The sequence below is a fragment of the Cyprinus carpio genome, chromosome B23, assembly GCF_018340385.1.
Source record: "Cyprinus carpio isolate SPL01 chromosome B23, ASM1834038v1, whole genome shotgun sequence".
Classification (NCBI taxonomy): Eukaryota; Metazoa; Chordata; class Actinopteri; order Cypriniformes; family Cyprinidae; genus Cyprinus; species Cyprinus carpio.
Window position 1 is genome coordinate 8,123,289 of NC_056619.1, and position 26,757 is coordinate 8,150,045.

A 26,757-nucleotide genomic window follows, 5' to 3' on the forward strand; every position below is an offset into this window, starting at 1 on the left:
GTAGAGTTTTGTACCAGTGAGACAAAGATTAGCCTTTATCTAAGTGATTGGAAAGCAAAAGTGTGGAGAAAAAATGGAACTGCAAATGATCCTAATCATACAACCCCATCTGTAAAGCTTGGTGGAGGTGGTGTCATGGCATGGGCATGCATGGGTGTCTCTAGAACAGGACCTCTTCATTTTAATGATGACTCAATGTATGATGGCAGTAGCAGAATGAATTTGGAAGGGTACAAAATCATCTTGGCTACCAATATTCAAGAAAATGCCACCAAACTCATCAGAAAGCACTTCATATTAGATCAGGACAATGAACCAAAACACCCTGCCAGTTCAGTCAAGGACTTTATCAGGGCAAAGAAATGTAAAGTCTTAGATTGCCAAAATCTATCTCCAGATTTAAATCCGACTGAACATTAATTTCACCAGCTGAAGAGGAGACTAAAGACAGAAACTCCCCAAAACAAGCAACAGTTGGAATTGGCTGCATTAAAGGCTGGAGAAAAGCATTTCAAAGCATAAGCCCAAGAGTCTGGTGATGTCTATGGTACAGACTCACTGCTCTGATTGCATGCAAGGTTCTGCACCTAAATATTAGCTTTTAATCTTTTACATCTGCCTTAAATTCAATTTTTCCAATACTTATGCTCACTTCAAATAGTGGGATGAACTCTAAAAGTGCTGTCCTTTTAATATGGTAAAACATGTATGTGTCGAAAGAGCTAATAATAAAATGTGACATTCTGTAGTTTTGTCACATATTCATCTTTTAATCATATTTGCAAGTGTCTTGACTCCACAGCAGAGAAAGCAATTTTGTCTTTACTGTTCCAATACTTATGGAGGGCACTGTATATATATATATATATATATAATATAAAAGTCACTGAAAAGTTAGGTGATCACTGAACTAAAAAGTCGTTGCTAAGGAAATGATACACTGTCTAGTCTAGAAGCAGGCGTATTGGTGTAAACTAGCAGTTAAGACTAACACTACTACACTGGCAGCGAACGACGCAGCAGGTTGCATTAAAGCATAAAGCATAACCACATCACAATACATTTTCATTGCAATATGACATGAATTAGTGTTGCAGATACAACTTCACATCTCTGTGATATTGTGAAATTACACAGTGCAAAGATGGAAGAAACGTGTCTCTGCTGCTAATTAGATTAAGATAGCGTGGTTTCTCTGAACTGTTGATTCAGCAGGTTTGGCTACTCACTGTGATTACTTGCCCCCATAATCTGATTTGCCACAGTATTATGGGATTACATTGGGTGAGAGGGCAGTCTGGATTTACATATAGTCAGTGAGCAATAATCATTGACCCAACTCCAAGAGATCAGTGTATGGTCCAAGTCAGATCCAATCACATCGCCATTGAGCTCACGAAGAAGTCAAAAATATTGGTACTTTGGTACTAAATTAAAAATACTGGTAGTAGTATCAGCTCACTTTGGTGTAGGGTTTACTTCAAAACAATATATAAATTGCTAGTAATTTATTTAATCAAATAATTACAAACAAACAGCAAGTGACACATTGAACTAAATATGGAATTTAGTAGAAAGACAGAATATTCTTGTAAAATATTCTTTAATAATCTTCTTTTTATTTGCAGTTTTGAAAAATTGCTTTTTACAGTCTACTTCAAGGCACTGCTTTTAAGCTCCCATGAGTACTGGCTTGCATGTGAGAGCGGTAATGTGGCTGTGTGCATGAACGGTCAGATGCACTTCTCGGTCAAAATGCTTGTCTTGGCCGGATATTAATGTAAACGCAGCCAGTTATGTCATAAGTGAATGTAATCAAATGGTCAGTTTTATTTATATAGCACTTTATACTATAAAAAATAGCGACAAAGCTGCTTTAGTCTTTCAGTTTCAGAAGTTTAGAGTTTTAAAAACTAAATATGTGCCAGAATGTAACAACAATTAATTAGCAAAAAAATGTAAATGAGTTTTAATTTGCTTTAATGGTTAATAATTCTTCATATAATAATACCCATGAAAACTATTTTAGTAATTTGAGCAGATTTTGTATAATTATTTCTTTATTTACTGCTATTAAACAGATTTAAGCTAAGACTGTTTTTATTTTATTTTACTTGAAAACTTGGGAATACTACTTAACTGCTAAATACAGGAATTGAACACAATTCCGCTAAGTAATTGGTTAATCTTTATTATAATGTTTAACTTTTTGAATTTTAATTTTTTTTGTTGTGATAAAATTGTTCCAGAGAAGCATGAAATATTCACTTGTGTTGTAGACTAATGATATTTTGGTTTTCTAGGTAAAGTTTGTTCTAGTTTACAGCAGTACTGATGAATTTGCGGTGCAAATAATGCTGTAATGTGGTTGCGAAACCTTTTTGGGAAATGTTTGCATAGCACTTTTGGGACTTTTCATTGTGATCCACTGTGAATGTGGGGATTTTTATTCAATAATTTTTATCCGTTATATATACTGTAGCTTTTCATTGGGGAAAAAGTCCCTACATTCTGGAATGTAATGACTGTAATAATAAAAAAATCCACATGACTTTCCCTCTAGAAGCCTAACTTCATCATGAAATTAATCACTCAATACTCAGATGTCCTGTGTTTTCAGCTAGTCCAGGTTTCTTTCATCAAGTCTTCCACAGATCTGATTTTCTCTTCACTTCCACAAACTGAGGACTGATCTAAATCTGTACAGCCATTCATTTTGATGAGAGAGAAGTTTATCACTCCAGCTGTGTGAAATGAGCCGAACAGCCCTACTGGCACTATACATAACCTTTATGAACACGATGCTTTTAAATGTTTGTGTATGCTGTTCATTATATAAAATACATTCATTCAATGCAGCTTCGTATGACTTTGTCATGAATAGCTCTAAGAAGTATTATGTGCTTTTCTTCATTGAGTGGTAAGTAAAATTGCCCATTGTTCCCTTTTCTCTTGAATAAAAAGAATGAATGAGCTCTGAGTGAAAAATCCACAAAAATCCACACGGATGCTTATTGGTGTAACTGCAAGTATTTAAAGCAATAATTTTCTGCAGTCAACTGAAACCAAACGAACAATTGGCAGAAAAGCTCAGCTGTGTGTTTTGTGTGCATACAAAAGCCCTTCATGTTGATGTTTTTGTAGCACATATTTAGTGCAAAGCTGTATTTACTGTGTGTACAGTTCAGCATAATTGTGTAGCCCAAGGAAGGAAGGGATATAGTGAGGGAAGGGAAGTGAAAGAAAGAGGGGGGAAAAAAACGACATATTACATTTAGCTCGAAATAAAAAGAAATTAAAATTCCCACTGGAAAAACCGAGCTGTGGTTTCTAGGAAACTGTGCCTCCTGCCACAGGTATCTAAAGTTTTAAGGCTCCTTTTTATTATTGTGTCATTTTTAAATAGATGTTCAGACTGAGTGAGGTTATTCATTTTTGCCTTTGGATTCACACATGGCTGTAAATTTACCACCAAAGTGTGTATCTCAGAGGAACAGTTCACACAAAAGTGTTCACGCTGTTGAACACTTTTCCGTGCAACTGTAATACACACCATTGGTTACACTGCAAAAAAGGACATAAAAACCCCCCACCAAACAGTGACATGAAAGTAAAATTCTCTATGTAAATTAACATATGCCACTCACAAATATAAACAGCTTACAAGATGAGTTTACATGATAAGTAATACTGGAGAGTAGGAGGTGATGAGCAGTGATTTATAGATCTGACTCATTACTCTTGTTTATTGTGGTTAACATACTCGATTTTAATAATAAGTGCTTCTTAAGGCTCATATTGTAATGTTTCATCTGACTTTTTGGTCTTTATAGACTCCGTCATGGTTATATTCATATTATACACCTTCATAAAGAAAATATTAAAATCTTTATACAGGATATTATTTTGTTGCTGCTGCCCCATTCAAGTCAGTTTTTGCTGCAGACTCAGACATTTATAATATAAACATATAATTTTACACAATATAAATGTACTTTACAGTTGTATTATAATATTATCATATATTAAAGGGTGGGGGGATATCATTATGGCAAAGCTTTACAATAATATGCTTGGCATTGTTGTATCAAGACACAGGTGCCAAGTTGATGTTATATCAGGGCCTGAATTTCGGCAAGGGATTGTGAGTATTGCACATAACAATCATTTCTGCAGGCTCAGCCTGTGTAATGCAGGAAAACAGATTAAATCAATAATTAGAAATCTTCTGTCAAACTCTACCACATCTTTCTCACTCTCTTTCTCTCTGAGCCGTGTGTAAAGGAAGCACATTCTCATGCAGTATATATCTGATCTTGGATCAGTCGGAGAAAGCTAAATAAACAAAATTATAAATAAATAGTGTCACATTTGTCTTCACTCAGGGTGTTTGTGAGGTTGTTTTGTTACATTTAAAAAAAAAAAAAAAATTGCATGTACAAACATACGAGGAAGGGAATTTTTTAACAAGGAATGGACAGATATGGAGATGGATATTAAGCTCTAAGATAAACAGACTGAGAAATGTATCATATTAGATAAAACAGATGTAAACAAAGTTTTCCTTTGGCAACATTTGGATTTGAATATATGTTATTGCCATACTCAGCTGGCTCAAAATACTTAAAATCCCAATAATATTGTACATATATACACAAATTATTACATTATTATACATGATTGCTGTATTTACTAAATCTCTGCTCTTCTCTTTATCAAATGGGTCCCCTGTGGATCTGTTTCTTTAAGAACAGCTCAGTATACAGTGGAGTTCAAAGAGTATGACACCAGACTGAAAATCTGGGACTGAAATTTGAATTTTACTACAGAGAGTTTTTAAAACTGTGAAAGCGTTTAGACAAAGAAACAAATGCTCTCTTGCAGACATACACCCTGTAGCAGAAAGCACTGTTCAGGTCTGTCTCTCTCTCTCTCTCTCTCTCTTTTCTGTGTATTTGTCTGTGTGTTTTGGTTAAGTGGTGTTTGTTTTTTTATTTAGTCTTTTTTGTTTAATTTGTTTTGATGTTTATTTTTTGCTGTACTGTGGTACTTTACAAACTTGAGCTGTGTTGGTTGGGGACGCTGAGTGGGGCCCCAAATACACATTTAAATACAGAATTAAACATGCTCACATTATTCCCATATGAGTGGATTAAAACAGGTCATTTTGATTGTGGTCAGATACTAAAACTGTAACACAGAACACAACTGTGTTCCTTATTATGAGCAGATGTATTTTGGTCCATCCGACTCCCAATATTTTCCCATTTTTAAAGTCAGTCGTGTCTGTTTTTTATGCACAGTGACACATGTCCCACCAGCGAAGATGAAAACCAACTTGATATGTTTATCATTGTTGATATAGTTCATAACTTGAGGACCAGAACACAAAGGAGTGATGTTCTGTTTGTTTTTTAAACAATCAGATGTCTTATTTTTGTAGGACAAATGATAAAACATGCACAAGAATGGTGGGTTGGGCTCTTTTGACTCACAACACTTGCAGAACCCTAACAATATGTTAACAGCCACTTGGAACACCTTAGCAACCACATAGAAACAGTCACAACTAACTACAACAGCCTGACAGTACATTAAAGGATCATGAAACCCCAGAGATTTTAGCAGAGGTGTTTGTGTTGCACCTCATAGAAGACAATGTTAGCATGGGATAATTTTAATTGTTGGAGAAAACTGGTTAATTTTAAGCTTTTTTGTGCTATTTTCATCTTCCGGGTATAAAATCTTATATAAAGGCTTATATAAACACCACAGAATAAGCCTTAAAAGTTCTCAGAGGTGCAACAGTGCGTTCATATATATGTTTTTAATGCAGAGTGCAAATGGCTGTGCATTTATTTGTGTTTTTAACTCGATAGGAGTGAAATGAAACTGTTTGTCTCCCCTCTTCTTCCTCCTCCTCCTCCTCGGCCGCTGCGCACCACGCCCACTTTTTTAGCCCTTTTTAAAACTGTGGTGTGTACTAACCCGTGCTGAAACAGGGGGTTTCATGACCCTTTAACAACCACTTAAACTGCAAAGAAATACTCACATCCTCCAACACACCCTAGAGCAACCTGCATAGCAACACTTATAGCCACCCAACACACCCTAAAAACATTCTAACCACTTGGAACACCTTAGCAACTACATAGCAACACTCTCAGCCAACTTTTCATGCAAGATGAAATGTGACGTTATTTCCATTAAGTGAGCGACGATGCTCCTTAGTTTTTGTGGTGCATTGTGGGATTTTTCAGGGAGCGAGCGTTCCAGTGCACTGGAAGAATTTCGCGATTGAGACAGCCCTTAAATTGTCCGACTCCCTGATCAGTGCCCTGACTACTAAACAAGGGAGCTGATTGAGACGCACCCTTAGCAACCTTAGCACCTTAGCAACTCTAAAAACACTCACATTTGCCCACAACACCCGAGCAGCAGCTGACAGCAAGTATGAACAAATTAGCAACGCTCACAACTTGGAACAGCTTAGCAACTGAATCACAACACTCATATTCACCCACAGCACCCAAACAGTGAAAAGTGTTGACCGCTACTGACGTGAAATTAATATAACCCAACCATAAACTAACCCAACCATAAACTTGCCATATTTACAATGACTTCGTCCCTTCGTTTGGCCCTCACAGGTAGTGAAACGAGTTCACACAAACACACACACACACACTCTCAACAACAGCCGATGTGGGGTTTTCCCTCGCCCTCAGATGGAAATGAAAAACTCAGAGATGGCTTATTACACAGTTGTCTCTGAGGCCGTCAAATATGTTGCTAAAGCCGCAGCTGGGAGTTAGTGCAGCATAATGACAACAACATCACAGAAACTGTGTTTAAGGTCACCAAGCTGTGAAGTCCTGTGTACTGCAGTCAGATAAGCTACAGTACATGCACTGCACTTAATTATCACAGTCTTACTACTAACAGTGTGTGTGTGTGTGTGTGTGTGTGTGTGTGTGTGATTAAACTCCCAGGACTTTTACAGCATTAATGTTGCTCTGGACGTCATTGGAGTTGTCAGGTTAGGTATGTTAGTGTCCTCTCAGAGGTATTAAATGAGGCTTGTTTTTGCCCTGTAGTGTGTGTTATCAAGGGCTTTTCCTTTGATATTCAGCTTCGAATGAAAAATGTTTCTATGTACTGCGTCCACTCAAACACTCCTTTAATCGGCCCTCAGCGGACTGCTCTCAAACTTTGTTTACGCAACTTGATAGCCTCGACTTGTTTGGTTTGCTTCAACACTCAAATGGCAAAGTGTGTCTCCTCGGCCTCATTGTGCTCAGTCAGCCTGCTGATTAAAAATTGACATTTTTTAATTTAAAAGGTTGGTTTTTTACTCCTTTACTGCTGCAGTTCAGAGGCTTCTCAAGTTGAAGCATGTGAGGATGTTCCCCTCCTAAAACTAAATTTGGAGGTGTGAGGAAGTGGTGTTTTTAACTAACTTTGTTGTTTTAACTGCTCTCTTAGCGTGGTGTTTAGTTGGTTTAGTTGGTCAGCTGTCTGGTCTCTCAGCCTACCTAACTTATTTTTAAACAAATATCACATACTTCATGGAATTTACGATGCACAGACTATTTTGTCAGGATGTTATTATGTAGTTGCATCTGAAAAAAGGATCACGGTTTCCACAAAAGTATAAAAAAAAAAAAGTTTTTTTGAGAAACAAATCAGAATATTAGAATGATTTCTAAAGGATCATGTTACGCTGAAGACTGGAGTAATGATGCTGAAAATTCAGCTTTAGATCACGGGAATAAATTACATTTTACTGTATATTCTTACAGAAAACAGTTATTTTAAATTTTAATAATATTTCACATTATTACTGTTTTTACTGTATTGGTGATCAAATAAGTGCAGCCATGGTGAGTTGAAGACACGAAAACATGAAAAAAATGTATTGACCGTAAACTTGAATGGTATAAACCAAAGTTATTTTTAATAAAACAGATGTGCACAGATATTGGCAAACATTGTGCTTTTTACCCAACTTTTTGTTTGGGAAAATCATAGTGGAAATATGCAGAGAGTAGTTTTTATTATCATATAGTACCACATTATTATGAAGTAACTTACATAAGTGTGTGTGAGAGACCATGTGCATTTAGAGAGAGAGAGAGAGTTAAGCACTGAGCTCTGGTTTAAAAGCAGTGCAGTTTGTCAGACACACAGTAACTTGCATAAGAACGGCTTTTATAAATCACAATGTTATGTGCTATTAAAGTCTAGTCATCTATCATTCTGTTGTTGTACTGTAGCCTTATCCTCTGGTAAACATGGATATTGTCCCACCTACCAGTGTGTGTGTGTGTGTGTGTGTGTGTGTGTGTGTGGATCTGGAGTGGAGCGGGGCATTACATAACAGTGTGGAGGAAAACAGGCGGAGACTAACTGGGTGTGCTGGGAGGGGATGGAGACGGCTATAATTAGAGAACTGCACAGAGAGAGAAAGAGAGATGGAAATATAGATGGGAAAGAGAGATAACAGCATGCTCTGGTGCTGATTTACATCACACAGAAGCCAACGACATGGGGAAGAGCTGACAGATGGAAATGAGGGAAAAGAGTTGTTCAGCTGGAAAGTGAAAAATCAATAAGAGTAATATCATTATTTTTGAGAAAAGCCCGTTGAGTAAAGATATTAAAGGGGTCATATGATGCGATTTCAAGTTGTCCTTTCTCTTTGGAGTGTTACAAGCTGTTCGTGAATAGATAAGATCCCTAAAGTTGCAAAGACTAAAGTCTCAAAACCAAAGAGATATTCTTTATAAAAGTTAAGACTTGTCCGCGCCCCCCTAAAACGGCTCGTTCTAACACGCCCCCACATCTCTACGTCACTGTGTGGGAAGATTAGCATAATGCTGCCCAAATGTTCATGCAAATAAAGAAGGCGTAACCTTTGATTCTCGCTGTTTCCGCCGGCGCGGTGTCGTGTAGTGGATGTTTTTTTTTTTGTTGAAACTACTTTGCTTGGTCTTTCAAAAGAGGACACAACTAGAAATCAGTGGTTAAGATGTATTTACAACACTGTTCCAGAACAGTTCGACCCAAATATTCAGATGTGTGCAGCGCATTTTATGACCGATCTTTTCAGAGAGATGAGCCTTGTAAAAATCAATCGTTTCAGAAGGCAGGGAATAGAGGAGAAACAATAATGTACATTATGTGTCGCACCAAATACACAAAATAAGTGTTTTTTTTTGAACCTCATAAACCACATAAACACATTTTTCATTACACCAAATATACAAAAGCAAATGTTCTTTTTAGCAACATCATATGACCCGTTTAATCTTTATCATTGTTATTTTTAGATAAAAAAGGAATTTGCATATATTATGTGTATGTATATTTATATTTATATTTGATTTTTACATGAATCTGACTCTCATTTAATTTTAAAATCACTAATAATTTAATAACACTATTAATTGCAATCTTTGCCCAATCAATCAATCAATCAATCAGTAAATCAATCTGTACATTATAATGATGTGATGACTAAATTTACTTGTTGCATTTGAAACTTTAAAAAAATATTTTATAAATTTATTTGTATTTATTTTTCTGAAGTGGGATTTGGGCATTCATTTGATCAAAAAATACAGCAAAAACAGTGATATTGTGAAATATTACTTTATTTTACTTATTTACTTATTTCTGAGATGTAAAGCCAATTTTTCAGCATCATTACTCCAGTCTTCAGTTTCACACGATCCTAGAGACAAAAAAAAAAAATTGGTAAAAACCATTAAGCTGCTTAATAGTTTTGTGTACACTGCAATACATTATTTGCAGAGTTCTTTGATGAATAGAAAGTTCATAAGAACAGCATTTATTTCAAATATAAATCTGTCTTTACTGTCACTTTTGCTCATTCCTTGCTCATTCCTCACTTAATGCTTCCTTGCTGAATAAAAGTATTTTTTTTTAAAAGATGCAAAACTTTTAAATAGTATAAAACTTTATTATTGCAAATGTATTGGCCATAGCTTATCAATATTGGACAGAATTAAGTTATTAGCGTATCTCTGTAAATAATTAATTACTTTAAATTTGTTATTGGCAGATTGTTAAATTGACAGCTCTTAGAAAACACAACAAAGCTACACAGAAAAGAGACCTGCGCTCAAAAAAATTTGATGTAGGTGACAATGACAAATGAATAGTACATCTCTGCTTTACCCATACATCCTGCAACATCTTATTGTGTTTAAGTGGATCTTAATGGATCATAACACACTGATGGATCTCTTCCGTGACTATCCCTCCATCAGCATTGAGCGAGAGGGGATGGGGGAGGTGTAGCGCCGCTCCACTCTCGGGCGAAAGTGTGGGATGGAGTGTAAATGAGGGGCTGGATGGGAGAGAAGGGTCGCAGGGGGGAGGGAGACAAATGAAAACACATGTCAGAGAGAGAGAGAGAGATCATGTATGAAACACTCACTGCTCACGTGGAGCTGCAAATGTTTCAAATCTTAACATGTGCTCAAGAAGTGAATAAAAGAAAACACTGGCCAGCTAGAGGGAGGAATGCTGTACGCTTTCTAACTCTGCCAAGGTCATACACAGTGGACTTTAGAGCAAGAAGCAAACATGCTTCCCACACACTATATTCAGAGGCCTTCTCTGGTTGACACAACAAGGACAGTGTAAAACCTCTGGGAAAAAAATTGCACGAATAAACACACAAAAATGTAGAAGAAAGGGCATTCAGGTGTATCCTGGCATGCTACTTGAATAACTAGCTCAGATGACTGGTTCTGTCATGCATGCTGTTGTTTTCTCATGCTTAGTTTGATCTGAGGTCAGGCCGTGGAACTGCAGTTTTGACTCTTATGCGCTCTTCTCACAGCAGCTTTGAACTATTTCTGATAACCGAGACTGGACGTGCCTGGAGCAGTGTGTTTTAAAGGAATATTATGGGTTATTTACAAGCGAGTATGGTGCATGGCATCTTTGGTATGCTGTTGATTACCATTAGCAAAAATGTCAAAGCTTCCTTCAGTTTGTTCAAATGTGGCCCCAACCACAAATAAATGCTCAAAACATGATATTGGAGATATTGGGCTGTATGATATTGGAATTTATTTTATTTTATTGTCATTTTTTTATCAATATGATAATTTAGAGTCATGATTTTGTTGGGGGGGGCATCTACATAAAAAAAAAAAAAATAGTAATACTTAAATAATCCAAAAACAAAAATGCTGAAGGAAAAAAAAAATATTTGGAGTGTCAAATCCTTTTAGGGTTGGAAGAAAAAGGAAAAATTGGATTTTTAATACTACTGTAGGTTTAAATTTTACAAGAATAAGTTTTTAGTTGCATTGATCAATTCACTGAAAACTGTAAAATGAAAATTGTCATTATTTTATTGTGATTATTGGTTGTAATATTGAGATGTTATGAAATAATATTATAGAAAAAAGAAATATATTGTAATACAGTAAAATAAATACATTAAAATAAAAAAATGAGTAATAAAAACAATTTTATTTTGTCATAAAATTACTCATATTTTTGTATTTCATTTTCAAAGTGATATACTGTAGATTTATAGATATATATCCAAGATGTTTTACTAAATTTTACAGTAATATTTGATGAGTAAAAACAAAAATACAAATTAAAATACAATTCTATTTTTAACTCAGTATCTCAGAAAATTGGAATATTGTGAAAAGGTTCAATATTGAAGACACCTGGTGCCACACTCTAATCAGCTAATTTACTCAAAACCTGCAAAGGCCTTTAAATGGTCTCTCAGTCTAGTTCTGTAGGCTACACAAACATGGGGAAGACTCCTGACTTGACAGTTGTCCAAAAGACGACCATTGACACCTTGCACAAGGAGGGCAAGACACAAAAGGTCATTGCAAAAGAGGCTGGCTGTTCACAGAGCTCTGTGTCCAAGCACATTAATAGAGAGGCGAAGGGAAGGAAAAGATGTGGTAGAAAAAAGTTTACAAGCAATAGGGATAACCGCACCCTGGAGAGGATTGTGAAACAAAACCCATTCAAAAATGTGGGGGAGATTCACAAAGAGTGGACTGCAGCTGGAGTAAGTGCTTCAAGAACCACTACACACAGACGTATGCAAGACATGGGTTTCAAAAAGGACTGGACTGCTGCTGATTGGTCCAAAGTTATGTTTTCTGATGAAAGTAAATTTTGCATTTCCTTTGGAAATCAGGGTCCCAGAGTCTGGAGGAAGAGAGGAGAGGCACACAGTCCACGTTGCTTGAGGTCCAGTGTAAAGTTTCCACAGTCAGTGATGGTTTGAGGTGCCATGTCATCTGCTGGTGTTGGTCCACTGTGTTTTCTGAGGTCCAAGGTCAACGCAGCCATATACCAGGAAGTTTTTAGAGCACTTCATGCTTCCTGCTGCTGCCCAACTTTATGGAGATGCAGATTTCATTTTCCAACAGGACTTGGCACCTGCACACAGTGCCAAAGCTACCAGTAGCTGGTTTAAGGACCATGGTATCCCTGTTTTAATTGGCCAGCAAACTCGCCTGACCTTAACCCCATAGAAAATCTATGCGGTATTGTGAAGAGGAATATGTGATATGCCAGACCCAGGAATGCAGAAGAGCTGAAGGCCACTATCAGAGCAACCTGGGCTCTCATAACACCTGAGCAGTGCCACAGACTGATCGACTCCATGCCACGCCGCATTGCTGCAGTAATTCAGGCAAAATGAGCCCCAACTAAGTGTTGAGTGCTGTACATGCTCATACTTTTCATGTTCATACTTTTCAGTTGGCCAAGATTTCTAAAAATCCTTTCTTTGTATTGGTCTTAAGTAATATTAAAATTTTCTGAGATACTGAATTTGGGATTTTCCTCAGTTGTCAGTTATAATCATCAAAATTGAAAGAAATAAACATTTGAAATATATCAGTCTGTGTGCAATGAATGAATATAATATACAAGTTTCACTTTTTGAATGGAATTAGTGAAATAAATCAACTTTTTGATGATATTCTAATTATATGACCAGCACCTGTATATAATGACAGCACACCTTCATTTAATAAGGCTTACAATTTGAGTAATGATTCATGTTGATATATTTGGAGGTTTAGCAATCAACACTGATTTATCTGAAGTTGTGAATAAATAATTTTTTTTACCTTATCTACTTTCTAAATTCATGCTGTTGATCTTATTATGAACACTTAATCCTAAAAAAAAAAAAAAAAAAAAAAAAAAAATTCTTGATCTTTTGGTGATGTTTGCTGGATTTCTCCAATAATTTAGTCTGCTTAAACCACACTCATTTCTTACAAGCGACTTCAGATCTGCCTAAATATGAGTTTAGTTTGTATTTACAAACTGATAGACGAGTCAAAATAAAGTTAATCTTGTCATACAAGGGTCTTGAATCAACAGTCAGGACAACATTGTGAAGTAAATGGCACTTTTGTGTCACACAAAGGGTTGAGTGTCTTCAACACACCACAGGAAGAATGATGTGTGTGTGTGTGTGTGTGTGTGTGTGTGTGTGTGTGCGCGCTGCTAACTTTAGCATACCACTCACAATGTTCAGTGCTTATTGTGCGCTTTTCTGCAGGCCAGCTAGCTTTCCTCTGTCTGGATCTCTGCCAAGCGGCGTGACATATCTGCTTCCTGAAAAACACACTTAACCAAACAGAGACAAACCAAACCAATGCATGAGGCTGTGCAATAATAGCATGCACTGCAGGAGGACACCAAAATCTGACCACTAGTGAAAATGCTGCACTTTTGCATCTTTTAATTTAATAAAAATAAAAACATAAAATATTAAAAGCATAACAATTTGAGGAAAAGTTTGAATGGATAAGTACAATTTGAGTAAAGTTGAAATACTTTTTTTTTTTTAAGGAAATTAATACTTTTATCCAGCAAGGTTGCATTAGATTAAGCAAAAGTGACAGTAAAGATGTTTATGGTTATATTAAACCTCCAGAGTCAAAACTCTTTCTAGCAATTTGAGGACAAGGACCAGGTGTGTGTGTGTGCCCATGTGTGTGCGTTTGTCTGTGTCTGTCATGTGGGTTGACAGCGCTTACCTTATTTACACACATCAACACACACGCGCACATACACACACACACACAGGTTGGTTATAAATAGTGAGGTGACCCACATCCACGCAGTCCTGTAAACAGACACTCAGAGAGAGTATGTCAGTCCTCACAGATAAATATTATTTGTTTACTATCGGACCACAAACAGAAGACTCATTCACTTCATATTTCTCACATTTCCTTCCTTTGAATTGTTTTGCTCTTCCTTCATACTACACAGTTGAGCAGGTTTGGGATGTTTCTTGTAGGTCCCTTCGGAATTCAGCTATATCAATGCTTATATATTACATATCATATTTACTTTAGAAAATGTAAAACGTTGTTCTTGTTAATAATAATTTAGACAGATTTATTAATGTAATTGAAATGATTATCTTATAACATGATGGAACGGAGATCTAGTGTCTCTCTCTCTATCTCTCTCTCTCTCTCTCTCTCTCTCTCTCTCTCTCTCTCTCTCTCTCTCTCTTTCAGTGAGTTGCTGGCTTCTATCCAGCCAATAGCGGCTGTTTGTCAGTAGTGAAGCTGCTCTCTGGAGTGCTATCAGGCAAGGCCTGTTCTGTTTACTTGAACTTCTATCAGTGAACATGTGCAGCCAGGCCCTGGTTAGAGGGGAGGAGAAAACACACTCACACACACAGAGCAGGCCAGCAGGGCGGAGACTGAAGCTCGGAGGCGTGGGAGTTATAGTTGTGCTTCTCACTGCCTGCTCCATCCTGAAAAAAACACACAACACGCACACGCGCACTCTCACTCTCACACACACACACACACACACACACACACACACACACACACACACGCACGCACGCACACACACACACAAACCTTTCACATTCAAAGAGATATTAACACATAACAGCTTATGCACAAATCAAGTGTCCTCTATATATCTGTACGCTCAGACTGATCTGTATAACCACAAACAGTTCTCCATGAGGTCCTCTGAATAAGCTTCATCCGAACCTGATTAAGTCACATGGAGTCATTGATAATCTGACCGTTAAGAGTCAGTCTGCAGACTCTGGCATGCATTTTTATCTGCAATGACAGCACAACTTTGTATTAGGTTGGAAAACAGTATGGCAAACAAGCAAATGAATAAAGAAAGAAATAGATGAATAAAATAAAAAATAAAACGACAACATAACACCTGACTTGCTTCTTATATTGGCAGCTAGAACTTTTCGAATTGTTGTTTAAATGCCCAGTGTGAAATTTTGCATAATGCATAACTTTTCTTAAAGTTGTCTTAAAATATTTATTTATATAGATAGATAGATGGAGAGGACCTTAACATTCTCAAAAACTCACGAAACTTTGCGCATGCATCAGATATGGGTTTCAGAAATAGGTGTGGGAAAATGGCTCGATAGCGCCACCTATAAAATTTAAATGGAGTGTGCCTTGAGCTACGTTTAACGTACATGTACGATTTTTGTACAATTTTTGTCATTTTCAGGCCTTGAACGAACTTCTCCTAAAGTTGTAATCAGATCTTCTTCAAATTTGCTGAGTGTTATCATAAGGCCTTAGTGATGCTAAATTGTGGAGATCTTGAGTTTTTGTCAAAGGGCCTGACAAAGTTCGATGTTTCGCCATGAAACAGGAAGTTGCTGTAACTCAGGCAAACAATGCCCAGTCTGCCCCAAACTTCACGTTTTATAAGAGTCCTGGCCTGAACACATCTAAAGGCCAATATTCGGTTATAATCATAGCGCCACCTGATGGCAACAGGAAATGATTTGTTTTACAGTAACTTAAACATGCAATGTCTGATCTGCACCAAACTTCACGTTTGGTTAGAGTCCTGGCCTGAACACATCTACATGCCAATATGCAGTTATAATTTACAGCGCCACCTGTTGACAACATGCCATTTTTTTTACAATAACTAAAGCATTAAATGTCCAATCTGACCAAACTATCTTGTTTGATACAAGTCCTGGCCTGAACACATCTAAAGGCCAGTATTCAGATGTATTCATAGCGCCACCTGTTGGCAACAGGATATGTCATGTTTTACTCTAACTCAAACATACCATGTTCGATCTGCACCAAACTTCACATTTTTGATGAAAGTCCTGGACTGAAGACATCTACATGCCAACATTCAGTTATAATCATTGCGCCACCAGCTGGCAGCAGGAAGTTTGGCACATATAAATGACTTTCACATATTCCTTCTATATTTACCACTTTAAATGCATATTGCCCACCGTTCGCTGTTTTCCTAAAGCCATCGGGAGGCAGTGAGTCCGGGTGCGAGGGCCCTTTCAGCGCTGCTTGCAGCTTTAATTATTGATTATAAAGATGTTCTCAGTGGCTGTTTTGAATTTTAAAGTTGATTTCCGGTTTGTAAACAATGCCTAACAAAGGTCGCATGATGGAAATGTTGTATTTATTTATTTATTTATTTTTTGTTAGTCAGCATTTACTCGCTCTCATTTTTTTATTATTTTCTTCCATAGAACACAAGGGATCAATTTTTGACGAATATCCTGGGCACTTTCTTCATAATTGAACTGAATAAAGACTGGTGCTCTTAGGTGGTCTATACAACTTCAATTTCAGTCGCTTTTCACACACAAAGCTATCATATGACTGCAAAGGGCTTGGAAATATAGCACATTAGTTGTATGAACAACTATAATGATACTTTTATGATACCTTTATGATACCTAGCTTCATTCCTCATTCACTTTCATTATACTGAAAAGGACAGTTCGGATATTCTTTGTTTGTCACACAGGTTTGGAATGACATGAGGATGAGAAAATGATATTCACATACAGTACAGGTCAAAAGTTTGGAAACATTACTATTTTTATTGTTTTTGAAAGAAGTTTCTTCTGCTCATCAAGCCTGCATTTATTTGATCAAAAATACAGAAAAAAAAATGTAATATTGTGATATATTATTACAATTTAAAATAATTGTTTTTTTTAATTTATTATACTTTAAATTATCATTTATTTCTGTGATGCAAAGCTGAATTTTTAGGATCATTATCACATGATCCTTTAGAAATCATTCTAATATGATGATTCATTATCAAAGTTGGAAACAGTTCTGCTGCTTAACATTCTTTCAGAACATGTGATACTTTTTTAGGATACTTTGATGAATAAAAAGTAAAAAAAAAAAAAAAAAAAAAAAGAAGCTATGTTTTTAAAATATAAATATTTTGTAATAACAATATACACTACTGGTCAGTAATTTGGGGTCAGTAATTTTTTTTTCTTTTTTTCTAAATAAAATCAATACTTTTATTCAGCAAGGATGTGTTAAATTGATAAAAAGTGATAGTAAAGAAAATATATTATTAGAATATATATTATTAGAATTTTTTTTTTATTTTGAATAAATGCAGTTCTTTTTAACCTTTTATTCATCAAATATATTAGACAGCAGAACTGTTTCCAACACTCATAATAAATCAGAATATTAGAATGATTTCTAAATGATCATGTGATAGACTGGATGTTACATGTGACACTGAAGGCTGGAGTAATGATGCTGAAAATTCAGCTTTGCATCACAGGAATAAATTATTTTTTTTAAAGGTATATTCAAATAGAAAACTATTATTTTAAGTTGTAATAATATTTCACAATATTACTGTTTTTTTCTGTATTTTTGATCAAATAAATGCAGGCTTGATGAGCAGAAGAAACTTCTTTCAAAAACATTAAAAATAGTAATGTTTCCAAACTTTTGGTCTGTACTGTATGTGGGTGAACTGCCCTACGGTCGCAGTAAGTGTAAGAAATTTGACTGTCACGGTTAAGAAAAAGTACTACTTTCAGTTAGTTTTGCTTCTGGATCAAACAGAAACCTTCGGTTGTGTTCCCAGACACCTCTCACCAGAATCCACAAAAAAAAAAAATCTGTTTCCAACAAGCCACCACAAAACTGTCATCACAGCATCGTAACAATGGCACATAACTGTAACACAACACAAACCACAGCTGCTTACTCCCAGCTAATATAACCTAGAGCTAACCGAGAGAAAAACCCAAACCGAGATGCTCTTCAATCATAATGTTTTCTTCATTTCCTCAGAGCTGGAGGAATGTGACCATAGACGTGTAAGTTTATTTCTGACAGGAGTATAAATGAGCTCTGCGGCCAGACGTTCACTAAATTCACTGGGTTTTCATGCCGTTTTTTACAGTCGCAGTCCACTGCAAATCAACATGCCACAAAACTAGATCAGTCCCGTTATAATCAACAAGTGTAGACACTAGATTATGTTGTTCTGCTCACTTAAAATCTAGACACTATGTTACACAGGCCTGCAGATGCTGTCGAGCAGAGTGATTAGAGGATGTGGGTTAATTCATCACAGTTACTGGTGTAGCATTTCACGCACACTTAAATTTGACTTTAATGCTGGAAATTAGATTGCAGTAAGTCTCATTTATCTCTCACACACATTCACAGATTTGCTAAGCCCCTCTCGGCGTGTTTATGAATGTGTTTGTGTGAATATGGTAACAAATGAATCATACAGCTGAATGTGATAAAGAGCTTTTTAGGGAAAAGTGTGGAGAAGCGGGAAGGCAGGAAAGCAGGCGCTGTGTAAGTGTGAGAGAAACAGAGTGGGAGTGAAACGGTCAGAGAAAACAGTGCTGGTGCTGGAATCCGTTTGAGTCTCTGATATCCACGCGCTCGTTCCCAAATCATTATGTGGATTTACTTTTGGGAGCTTAAATTACAAAATACTCACTAGAAGTTATATTGTGTGTGTGTATACACATATATAGTTCAGCAGATCAATATGTAACAATATGTAATATGTATATATATATATATATATATATATATATACAGTACAGGTCAAAAGTTTGGAAGCATTACTATATTTAATGTTTTTGAAAGAAGTTTCTTCTGCTCATCAAGCCTGCATTTATTTGATCAAAAATACAGAAAAAAAAATGTAATATTGTGATATATTATAACAATTTAAAATAATTATAATATACTTTAAATTATCATTTATTTCTGTGATGCAAAGCTGAATTTTTAGGATCATTATCACATGATCCTTTAGAAATCATTCTAATATGATGATTCATTATCAAAGTTGGAAACAGTTCTGCTGCTTAGATATTTTTTCAGAACATGTGATACTTTTTTATAATACTTTGATGAATAAAAAGTAAAAAAAAAAAAAAGCTATGTTTTTAAAATATAAATATTTTGTAATAACAAATATACACTACTGGTCAGTAATTTGGGGTCAATAATTTTTTTTTTTCCTTTCTTTTTTTTTTTAAATAAAATCAATACTTTTATTCAGCAAGGATGTGTTAAATTGATAAAAAAGTGATAGTAAAGAAATATATTATTAGAATATATATTATTAGAATTTTTTTTTTTTTTTTTTAATAAATGCAGTTCTTTTTAACCTTTTATTCATCAAATATATTAGACAGCAGAACTGTTTCCAAGACTCATAATAAATCAGAATATTAGAATGATTTCTAAATGATCATGTGATAGACTGGATGTTACATGTGACACTGAAGGCTGGAGTAATGATGCTGAAAATTCAGCTTTGCATCACAGGAATAAATTATTTTTTTTAAAGTATATTCAAATAGAAAACTGTTATTTTAAGTTGTAATAATATTTCACAATATTACTGTTTTTTTTTTCTGTATTTTTGATCAAATAAATGCAGGCTTGATGAGCAGAAGAGACTTCTTTCAAAAACATTAAAAATAGTAATGTTTCCAAACTTTTGGTCTGTACTGTATATAGTTCAGCAGATCAATATGTAACAATATGTAATATATATATATATATATATATATATATATATATATATATATATATATATATATATATATATATATATATATATATATATCTGCCCTCTGAACACAAGACTCTCCAGGTGTAGGGCTGAATGGGAAAGTTATCAGTGTGTCTATCCTGTAACTAATGACGAACTCGCAGTTTGCAGAGAGGCATTTCAGTTGTTCACAGATGACTGTCTGACTTAAAGGGACAGTTCACCCAAAAAGGAAAATTTTGTTATCGTTTACACGCCCACAAGTTGTTCTAAACCTGTAATAATTTCTTTCTTCTGCTGAACATAGAAGAAGATACTTTAAATAATGTGGGTAACCAAACAGTTTCTAGTCCCCAATGACTTACCACCATCAGCTGTTTAGTTGAGACACATTCTTCAAAGTATCTTCTTTTGTGTTCAACAGAAGAAAGAACTTTATTCAGGTTTAGAACAATCCAGGTAAATTATGACTAATTAAATTTTTGGGTGAACCATACCTTTAAAGTGACAGACACACCCGTGCTTCTAAAGGTATAGGCCTATTGTTTGATTAACACTGGGATAATCTGTTAATATTATATTCCATACATTATCAGAGCTTGGTAGACATAATTATGATATTTTAAGACATGATTAGACAGATAAATCAATATATTATAATTAATGTTAGTTAGTTATGTTTTGAAGTTATATTAGTTTAAAATTCTTAACATACAACTGTTTTAGTTATTTTTTTAAAGTACTTAATTACTTATGTAAGGATATGTAAATGTAAGGATTTTAAGATTCTCATGTCGGTAAACTAATTAATTAATAAGGGGGGGGGGAAAGTAGATCAAGAATCGGTCTGGAATCTGGAATATATATATTATTCAACAAGTATGCACTTAATTAATCCAAAGTGACAGTAAAGGCATTTATGATGTTATTATGGATTTCTATTTCAAATAAATGCTGTTTCTATTCATTATCGGATCCTTAAAAAATGTGTCACAGTTTCCAAAAAAAAAAAACTAAAATTAAAAGGCGGCAAAACTGTTCACGACACTGATAGGAAAAATGTTAGACATTCTTAGGGCCAGCTTTATTAAACAAGGCAAATTAGTGTTAGACCGCAATTCAAAAAAAGCGCAGAAGGGAGGGGAAAATTCTGCGGGTGATTTACATCTCATTTCCATAATGACCAGCACAATCTACCAAGAGCAGCGCAAATAACGGCCTGCTTTAAGACTTGCTTTCTTTGAGCGTTACATAATGCCGCAAATACCAGTGAATTGACGAGAGCAAATCATAGTTAATCACGTTGCGTGATTCATTTTAATACTCTCCTCCTATAAATTTACTGATCAAAAGGAAAACTCCTACAAATGCATATTCAATAACCGTGTCCGTGCCTTTTCAGCGCTGTTTCCCACTGTGTGTCTTTAGTAAATCCTGACAGTAGTTTTTTAACACCAAATGAGGGTTTGTGCTGACGCAAGCTGATAGTAAATCTGGCCCTTTTTTGCTAAATATTGCTATTTAATGTAATATTTTTATTGCTAAATATTGCTATTTAATGTAATAAATTTATTGTTTTGTATCTGTATCATGTAATTATAATTAATTCCATATAAAAGCAGTCGGTCCAGTCATGTTCCAATTTAGATAGCTGAATGAATTTTGTGTGTGTGTGTGTGTGTGTGTGTGTGCATGTGTGTGTGTGCACATGTGGGTGCTTTTAAATATAATTTGCTACTTGTATATTCTTATGCAATACCAAAAATACCAGCATAATCCACCTCCAGTGTGTTTTGATCAAGAGTGTACATATTCATTCTGAACGACACACAGTCTTTAATAAAACCAGCATAGTACTGTCATCTATAATGTGTGTCATTTTCTTTGCCTCTAGAAGCAGACACTTTTTCTCCTCTGGTATTTCCTTTACTCCTGTCTTGTCCTCTCACCCTTTCCCCTTGTTTCTCCTCTCCTCTCCTCTCCTCTCCTCTCCTCTTTTTTCACAACTGTGCATGAATTTGTCTGTCATTCCTCTTTCTTCTCTCTAAAAATGAGGACTGAACTTCATATTTTATTTATGTTCCTTAGTCTGTCTGCTTCTAATCCACTACTTGCATTTCTTTTCTTTTCTCTACTTTTGCAGCGATAGAAAGATTTTTGGAAGTTGACCCAGATAAAGGAAAGTTTGACAGCCCTGCCAAGTCTCAGGGCTTGGCTTTCAGAGCGACTCCAAACCAGTTTGCTCTGGTTGGGTTGCCAAAGCAGGCGGGGGGGCAGAAACCCGGCATGTGTGTGTGTGTGTGTGTATCGGGCAGAGGGAGTATATTTCATGAAGTTATGAGGGAATATGAGGGAGTGTGAGTGGGATTTTTTTGATTATATAACACAGAGACGCAGCTCAGCACTGTGTCTGTTTCTGTGCTTAGATCAGTGCTGCTGTGTTCAGGGTGGAGAAGAGAAGAACCTGATTCTCACCTAATTCTCTAGTGTGGCTCAGAAATTACATAATTACAAATGTTGAAATAGGTAGTTGACTTTTAAGGAGTAGTTCACAACCAAAAATGTCCTTTTTTCACTCTCATGTCATTCCAAATCCATATGATAGTTTTTCTGTTGGACAAAAAAAGAGGTTTAGCAGAACATTCAGGCTGCACTTTTCCATTCCAAAGTCAAGTTGTTGTTTTATTTTTTTTTTTTTTTTTTTTTTAGACTAGAAGCAGAATCATTTCCATTTGACAAGAGATGAATTTCTAAAATAACATTTGTTTGATATTGTGTAGTTGTGTTTGTTGAATCAACGTGCCACTGATCGCATTCGCATCAGTCCCATCTTGTGCAGTAATCTTATTTAAACATTTCTAATTTGCATAAATATTTAAATGTAATGTCTGTTAACGCTCACTCACTCTCCTCTGTCTCTGATCTCCCACAATCCCTCCGGTTTCCCTCTCTTTCACTGCAATCCAATATAACAGCCATCAATCATGTGCATGCAGTATACATACACAGCTCGAAGCTGAATCTCGCTTGTGAGCAAGACCCTAAACAGTTAACAGAGCCTTTCATTCAGCCGCACACTAAATCCTGGTGTTGATTTACAAACACAAGTAAACTGTCTCCCACACACACGCTGAATAAATACAGTTGATAATGGAGCTGTGCTGTGTGGGCATATTACTGCGTGTTTATTACTGCGCTGGAATTTTCCATTACCCGTGATGAGTTCAGCGCAGTTGGGAGCTGCGATACAGCCGAGGGAAGTGTTTACTGTGGGACTCGGCCTGCTGAACAGAGAAAACGGGCGGCTCAGGCCGAGAGAGAGAGAGAGAGAGAGAGAGAGAGAGAGAGAAAGAAAGGCCAGGCGGCCCACCTAACAGATGTGCGCTGTTTTATGTTGATATGAGAGTGTGCTTAACATCTGGCTCTGCTTGACGTAATTGGTTTTAGTTGATCCAGGTCTTAAGATGTCAGTGATTTGTAAACTCTTTTCTCTCTTTCTCTTTTAACAGGAGGCCTTCTGGTCTTGCTGATAAAGAGGTGATGGCTGCCACCGTCCTGACCACACTGTCCACCAGCCCGTTAGTGCTCAACCCTTCCTCCAGTGCCTCAGGTTAAACGTCGCTTTATTCTCGCCTCCCAGTTACCTGATAGATCCCAGAGCGCTCAGGTTGAATGATGGCTTGTCAAACAGGCTCTAAACCTTCACAAGTGCCCAAAAGGACTCCTGCTTTCTCTATTTTGGCATTAATGAAGTGTGTAATGTGTGTGCTAACAGAGTTGCAAATATAATAGTTGTTTTCGAACACACTGCGTTCTGTTCCAAACAGATAGTCCCACCCCAAACTCACGCCATTGGTTGAGCCAGTTATTATTAGTTAGGGGAAGTCGTGGCCTAGTGGTTAGAGAGTTTGACTCCTAACCCTAAGGCTGTGGGTTCGAGTCTCGGGCCGGCAATACCACGACTGAGGTGCCCTTGAGCAAGGTGTGTGTTCACGGTGTGTGTGTGTTCACTGCTGTGTGTGTGCACTTTGGATGGGTTAAATGCAGAGCACGAATTGTGAGTATGGGTCACCATACTTGGCTGTATGTCACGTCACTTTCACTGTTACATTCACTTTTAATTATGTATATGTAAAAAAAAAAAAAAAATATATATATATATATATATATATATATATATATATATATATATATATATATATATATACAATACTTAACCCTGTACAATTAAACAGGCTGTTTTTGTACTGTACCTTTAAAACTTCTAGATGTAAATGACCTCTGTTATGATTGGCTAATCTCAGCATACCAATGATCGTATGTTAATGAGCTCATGGTTGTGATGTCATAGTCACCATGATTTCTGAATACAGTGTAGTTTAGTATAAGTAGCACATTAGACTCTTCATTTCAAAAGAGGAAGAAAAATTCTGTTTTCCATTTTTATCTCCCCTTTAGCATGAGGAAAACCAGACTATGGGTTCGTAATTGCAGTGACTGTCCTTCCTTCAGCTCACGGCTCCCAAAACCAAATGTATGTTCAAAGAGTTTCAGAGGAAAAGACAATAGTCATTGTGCAGCAGCAGAAGTGCTTGAACTCTCTCATTGATGTTTTATTAGACTTTGAATCAAACGCAGATTTTGCCCTTAAATGAGTAGCTTACCCAAAAAATGAAACTGATCCTGTCATCACTGACTCACCCTCATGCCATTCCAAGCCCAAAAAAGATATTTTGGTTGCAATTTTCCAGGCAATTACAATAAATGGGTACTAAAGAGCCAGTGAGTCAAACTCGAGAATCAAATCAGATTAATTTTTGTTTACTTGATCGACTGATTCTTTGAACAGAACTATTCCTTTAAGACATGTAACCAAAGATTGTTCTTTTTAAAGAGCAGGATTTTTAAATGGTAACTGAACTGTGGTGAAAGCGTACTTGTATTGCGTTTGTTCTGACCTTTCAGAGATTCTGGAACAAAATGAAAAGTGCGAGTTTTCTTAAGCTGTCACAAAACAACGGCTGTCCCTCCACAGTCCTCCACATTTGTGTCTTGGAAAGAACGGACTGTTTTAATGGATCCTCTGAACACTTTCCATGGAGGATTTCCCTCTTGTTTGTTCCTTCAGTTATGGAGTCAATCAAATCCTCAGCTGTGTGATCTTAGTCGACCTTCTTTGATTTATTGTGCTATTTTAGTTGGCCAAATTTGCATCAGTGATGAATTTTGGATAATTTAGTCATTATTATATAAGGGATATTGGAGTGTCATTAAGTGCGCTGTATAACTTTGTTCAAAGGTTTGGAGTCAGTAAGATTTAATTTTATATTTTTGAATGAAATTAATACTTTTATTCAGAAAGGACACATCAAAAAGACCAAAAGTGAATGCAAAGACATTTAGAATTTTTCACAATATTTCTGTTCCAAATAAATGTTGTATGAACTTTCTACTTTTCAGAGAATTCTGAAAAAATGTAACACGGTTTTCACAAAAATATTAATCAGCACAACTGTTTTCAGTATTGATAATAATAATAATAAATGTATCTTGAGCAGTAAATCAGCATATTAGAATGATTTCTGAAGGATCATGTGACACTGAAGACTGGAGTAGTGATGCTGAAAATTCAGCTTTGATCACAAGAATAAATTAAAATTTTAAATATATTCAAATAGAAAACAGTTATTTTAAATTCTAATAATATTTCGCAATATTTCTGTTTTTGTTGCATTTCTGATTAAATAAATGCAGTCTCGGTGAGCAGAAACAACTTCATTTTAAAAAGTATTACTGACTCCAAACCTTTGAATGGTAATTTATATAATATTTGTCAATTGACCATATACCTAAGAAGACCCCTTATATACCTCGTATACATTTAATAAAAATGCTGGAAAACTATTTTTCTGCATGGCATATGGTCAACAGGAAATAAATACTACTGCAAATACTGTTAGATAATGATAGAAAAACAATTTATTTACATTTGTATATTCTGAATATTAAACCCTTTCCTGGATGGGTTACAGAAAAGTGAATGTGCAGCTAGATAAATCTTTGAAATGATATAGCATAGCGCATAAGTAATAGTAAGTTTTTCTCATGTTTACATTTGTATAAGTCATTTTTCAATGTCCCTTCGGTATAGATGCTTTCAGTTGATAGCAGACATCCTGAAATAATATTATATCTCATTACTCTTGCCTAGAGGACAACTAAAGTAAAAAGTGGCACAACTTTCCCCACTCTCCATTACTATTTAATCAAGGACATTGGCCTTGGGAGTGGATTTTATGTGTTTTTCATTTGTGCGTTGTCATTTTTTAATATCTTTAATGCAAACACATTGCCCTTCTGGGAAATTAAAGACTTATTGTACTACTATCAGCGTGGCTGCACAAATAACAGAGACCTGTCCCTTTCCTCCCCACTAGAAAATAGATAAAGAAAGAATAAATATGGGCTGCTGGTATTTCAGTAGTTCTGTTAGCCTAATGACTTTGAGGTCTGGTCTTCATTTCAGCTTACTCCTGCCAAGAGCTGCCGGCTTTGAGAGGTAGATACTGTCTTGCAAAGTGACCAACCACAGTCTGGGTTTATTTGAAATGGATTTTACCACAATAAAACACCGATGTGGGGGAAAAACCGAACTGGTGCGACTGGAGAAACTGTAGGGCTACTAAGATTACAATTCTTTCCTGATGCTACTGTGCCCTTGAGCTGAGCACTTAACCTCTAAATCAAGCCACTCCAGGCAGTGTGTTCCTGAAGTTAGTGTAATGTAAGTCACTTTGAATGAAAAACATCTGCTGAATGCTGGAAGAACCCAGACCATAATCCTGAGGTCAAGTGTCA

The 26,757-nt window shown here is 35.9% G+C and overlaps 1 protein-coding gene across 2 annotated transcripts in view; it reads left to right on the forward strand.

Annotated features, from left to right (window-relative positions):
* The window catches only part of LOC109111684 (zinc finger protein 704-like), a 60,029-nt gene that overhangs the window by 14,062 nt on the left and 19,210 nt on the right, over positions 1–26,757 (forward strand). For both annotated transcript variants that reach the window (XM_042751056.1, XM_042751057.1), the window contains exon 3: positions 23,409–23,509. In XM_042751056.1, the coding sequence (XP_042606990.1) occupies positions 23,409–23,509 (101 nt within the window). The remainder of the gene's footprint in view (positions 1–23,408; positions 23,510–26,757) is intronic.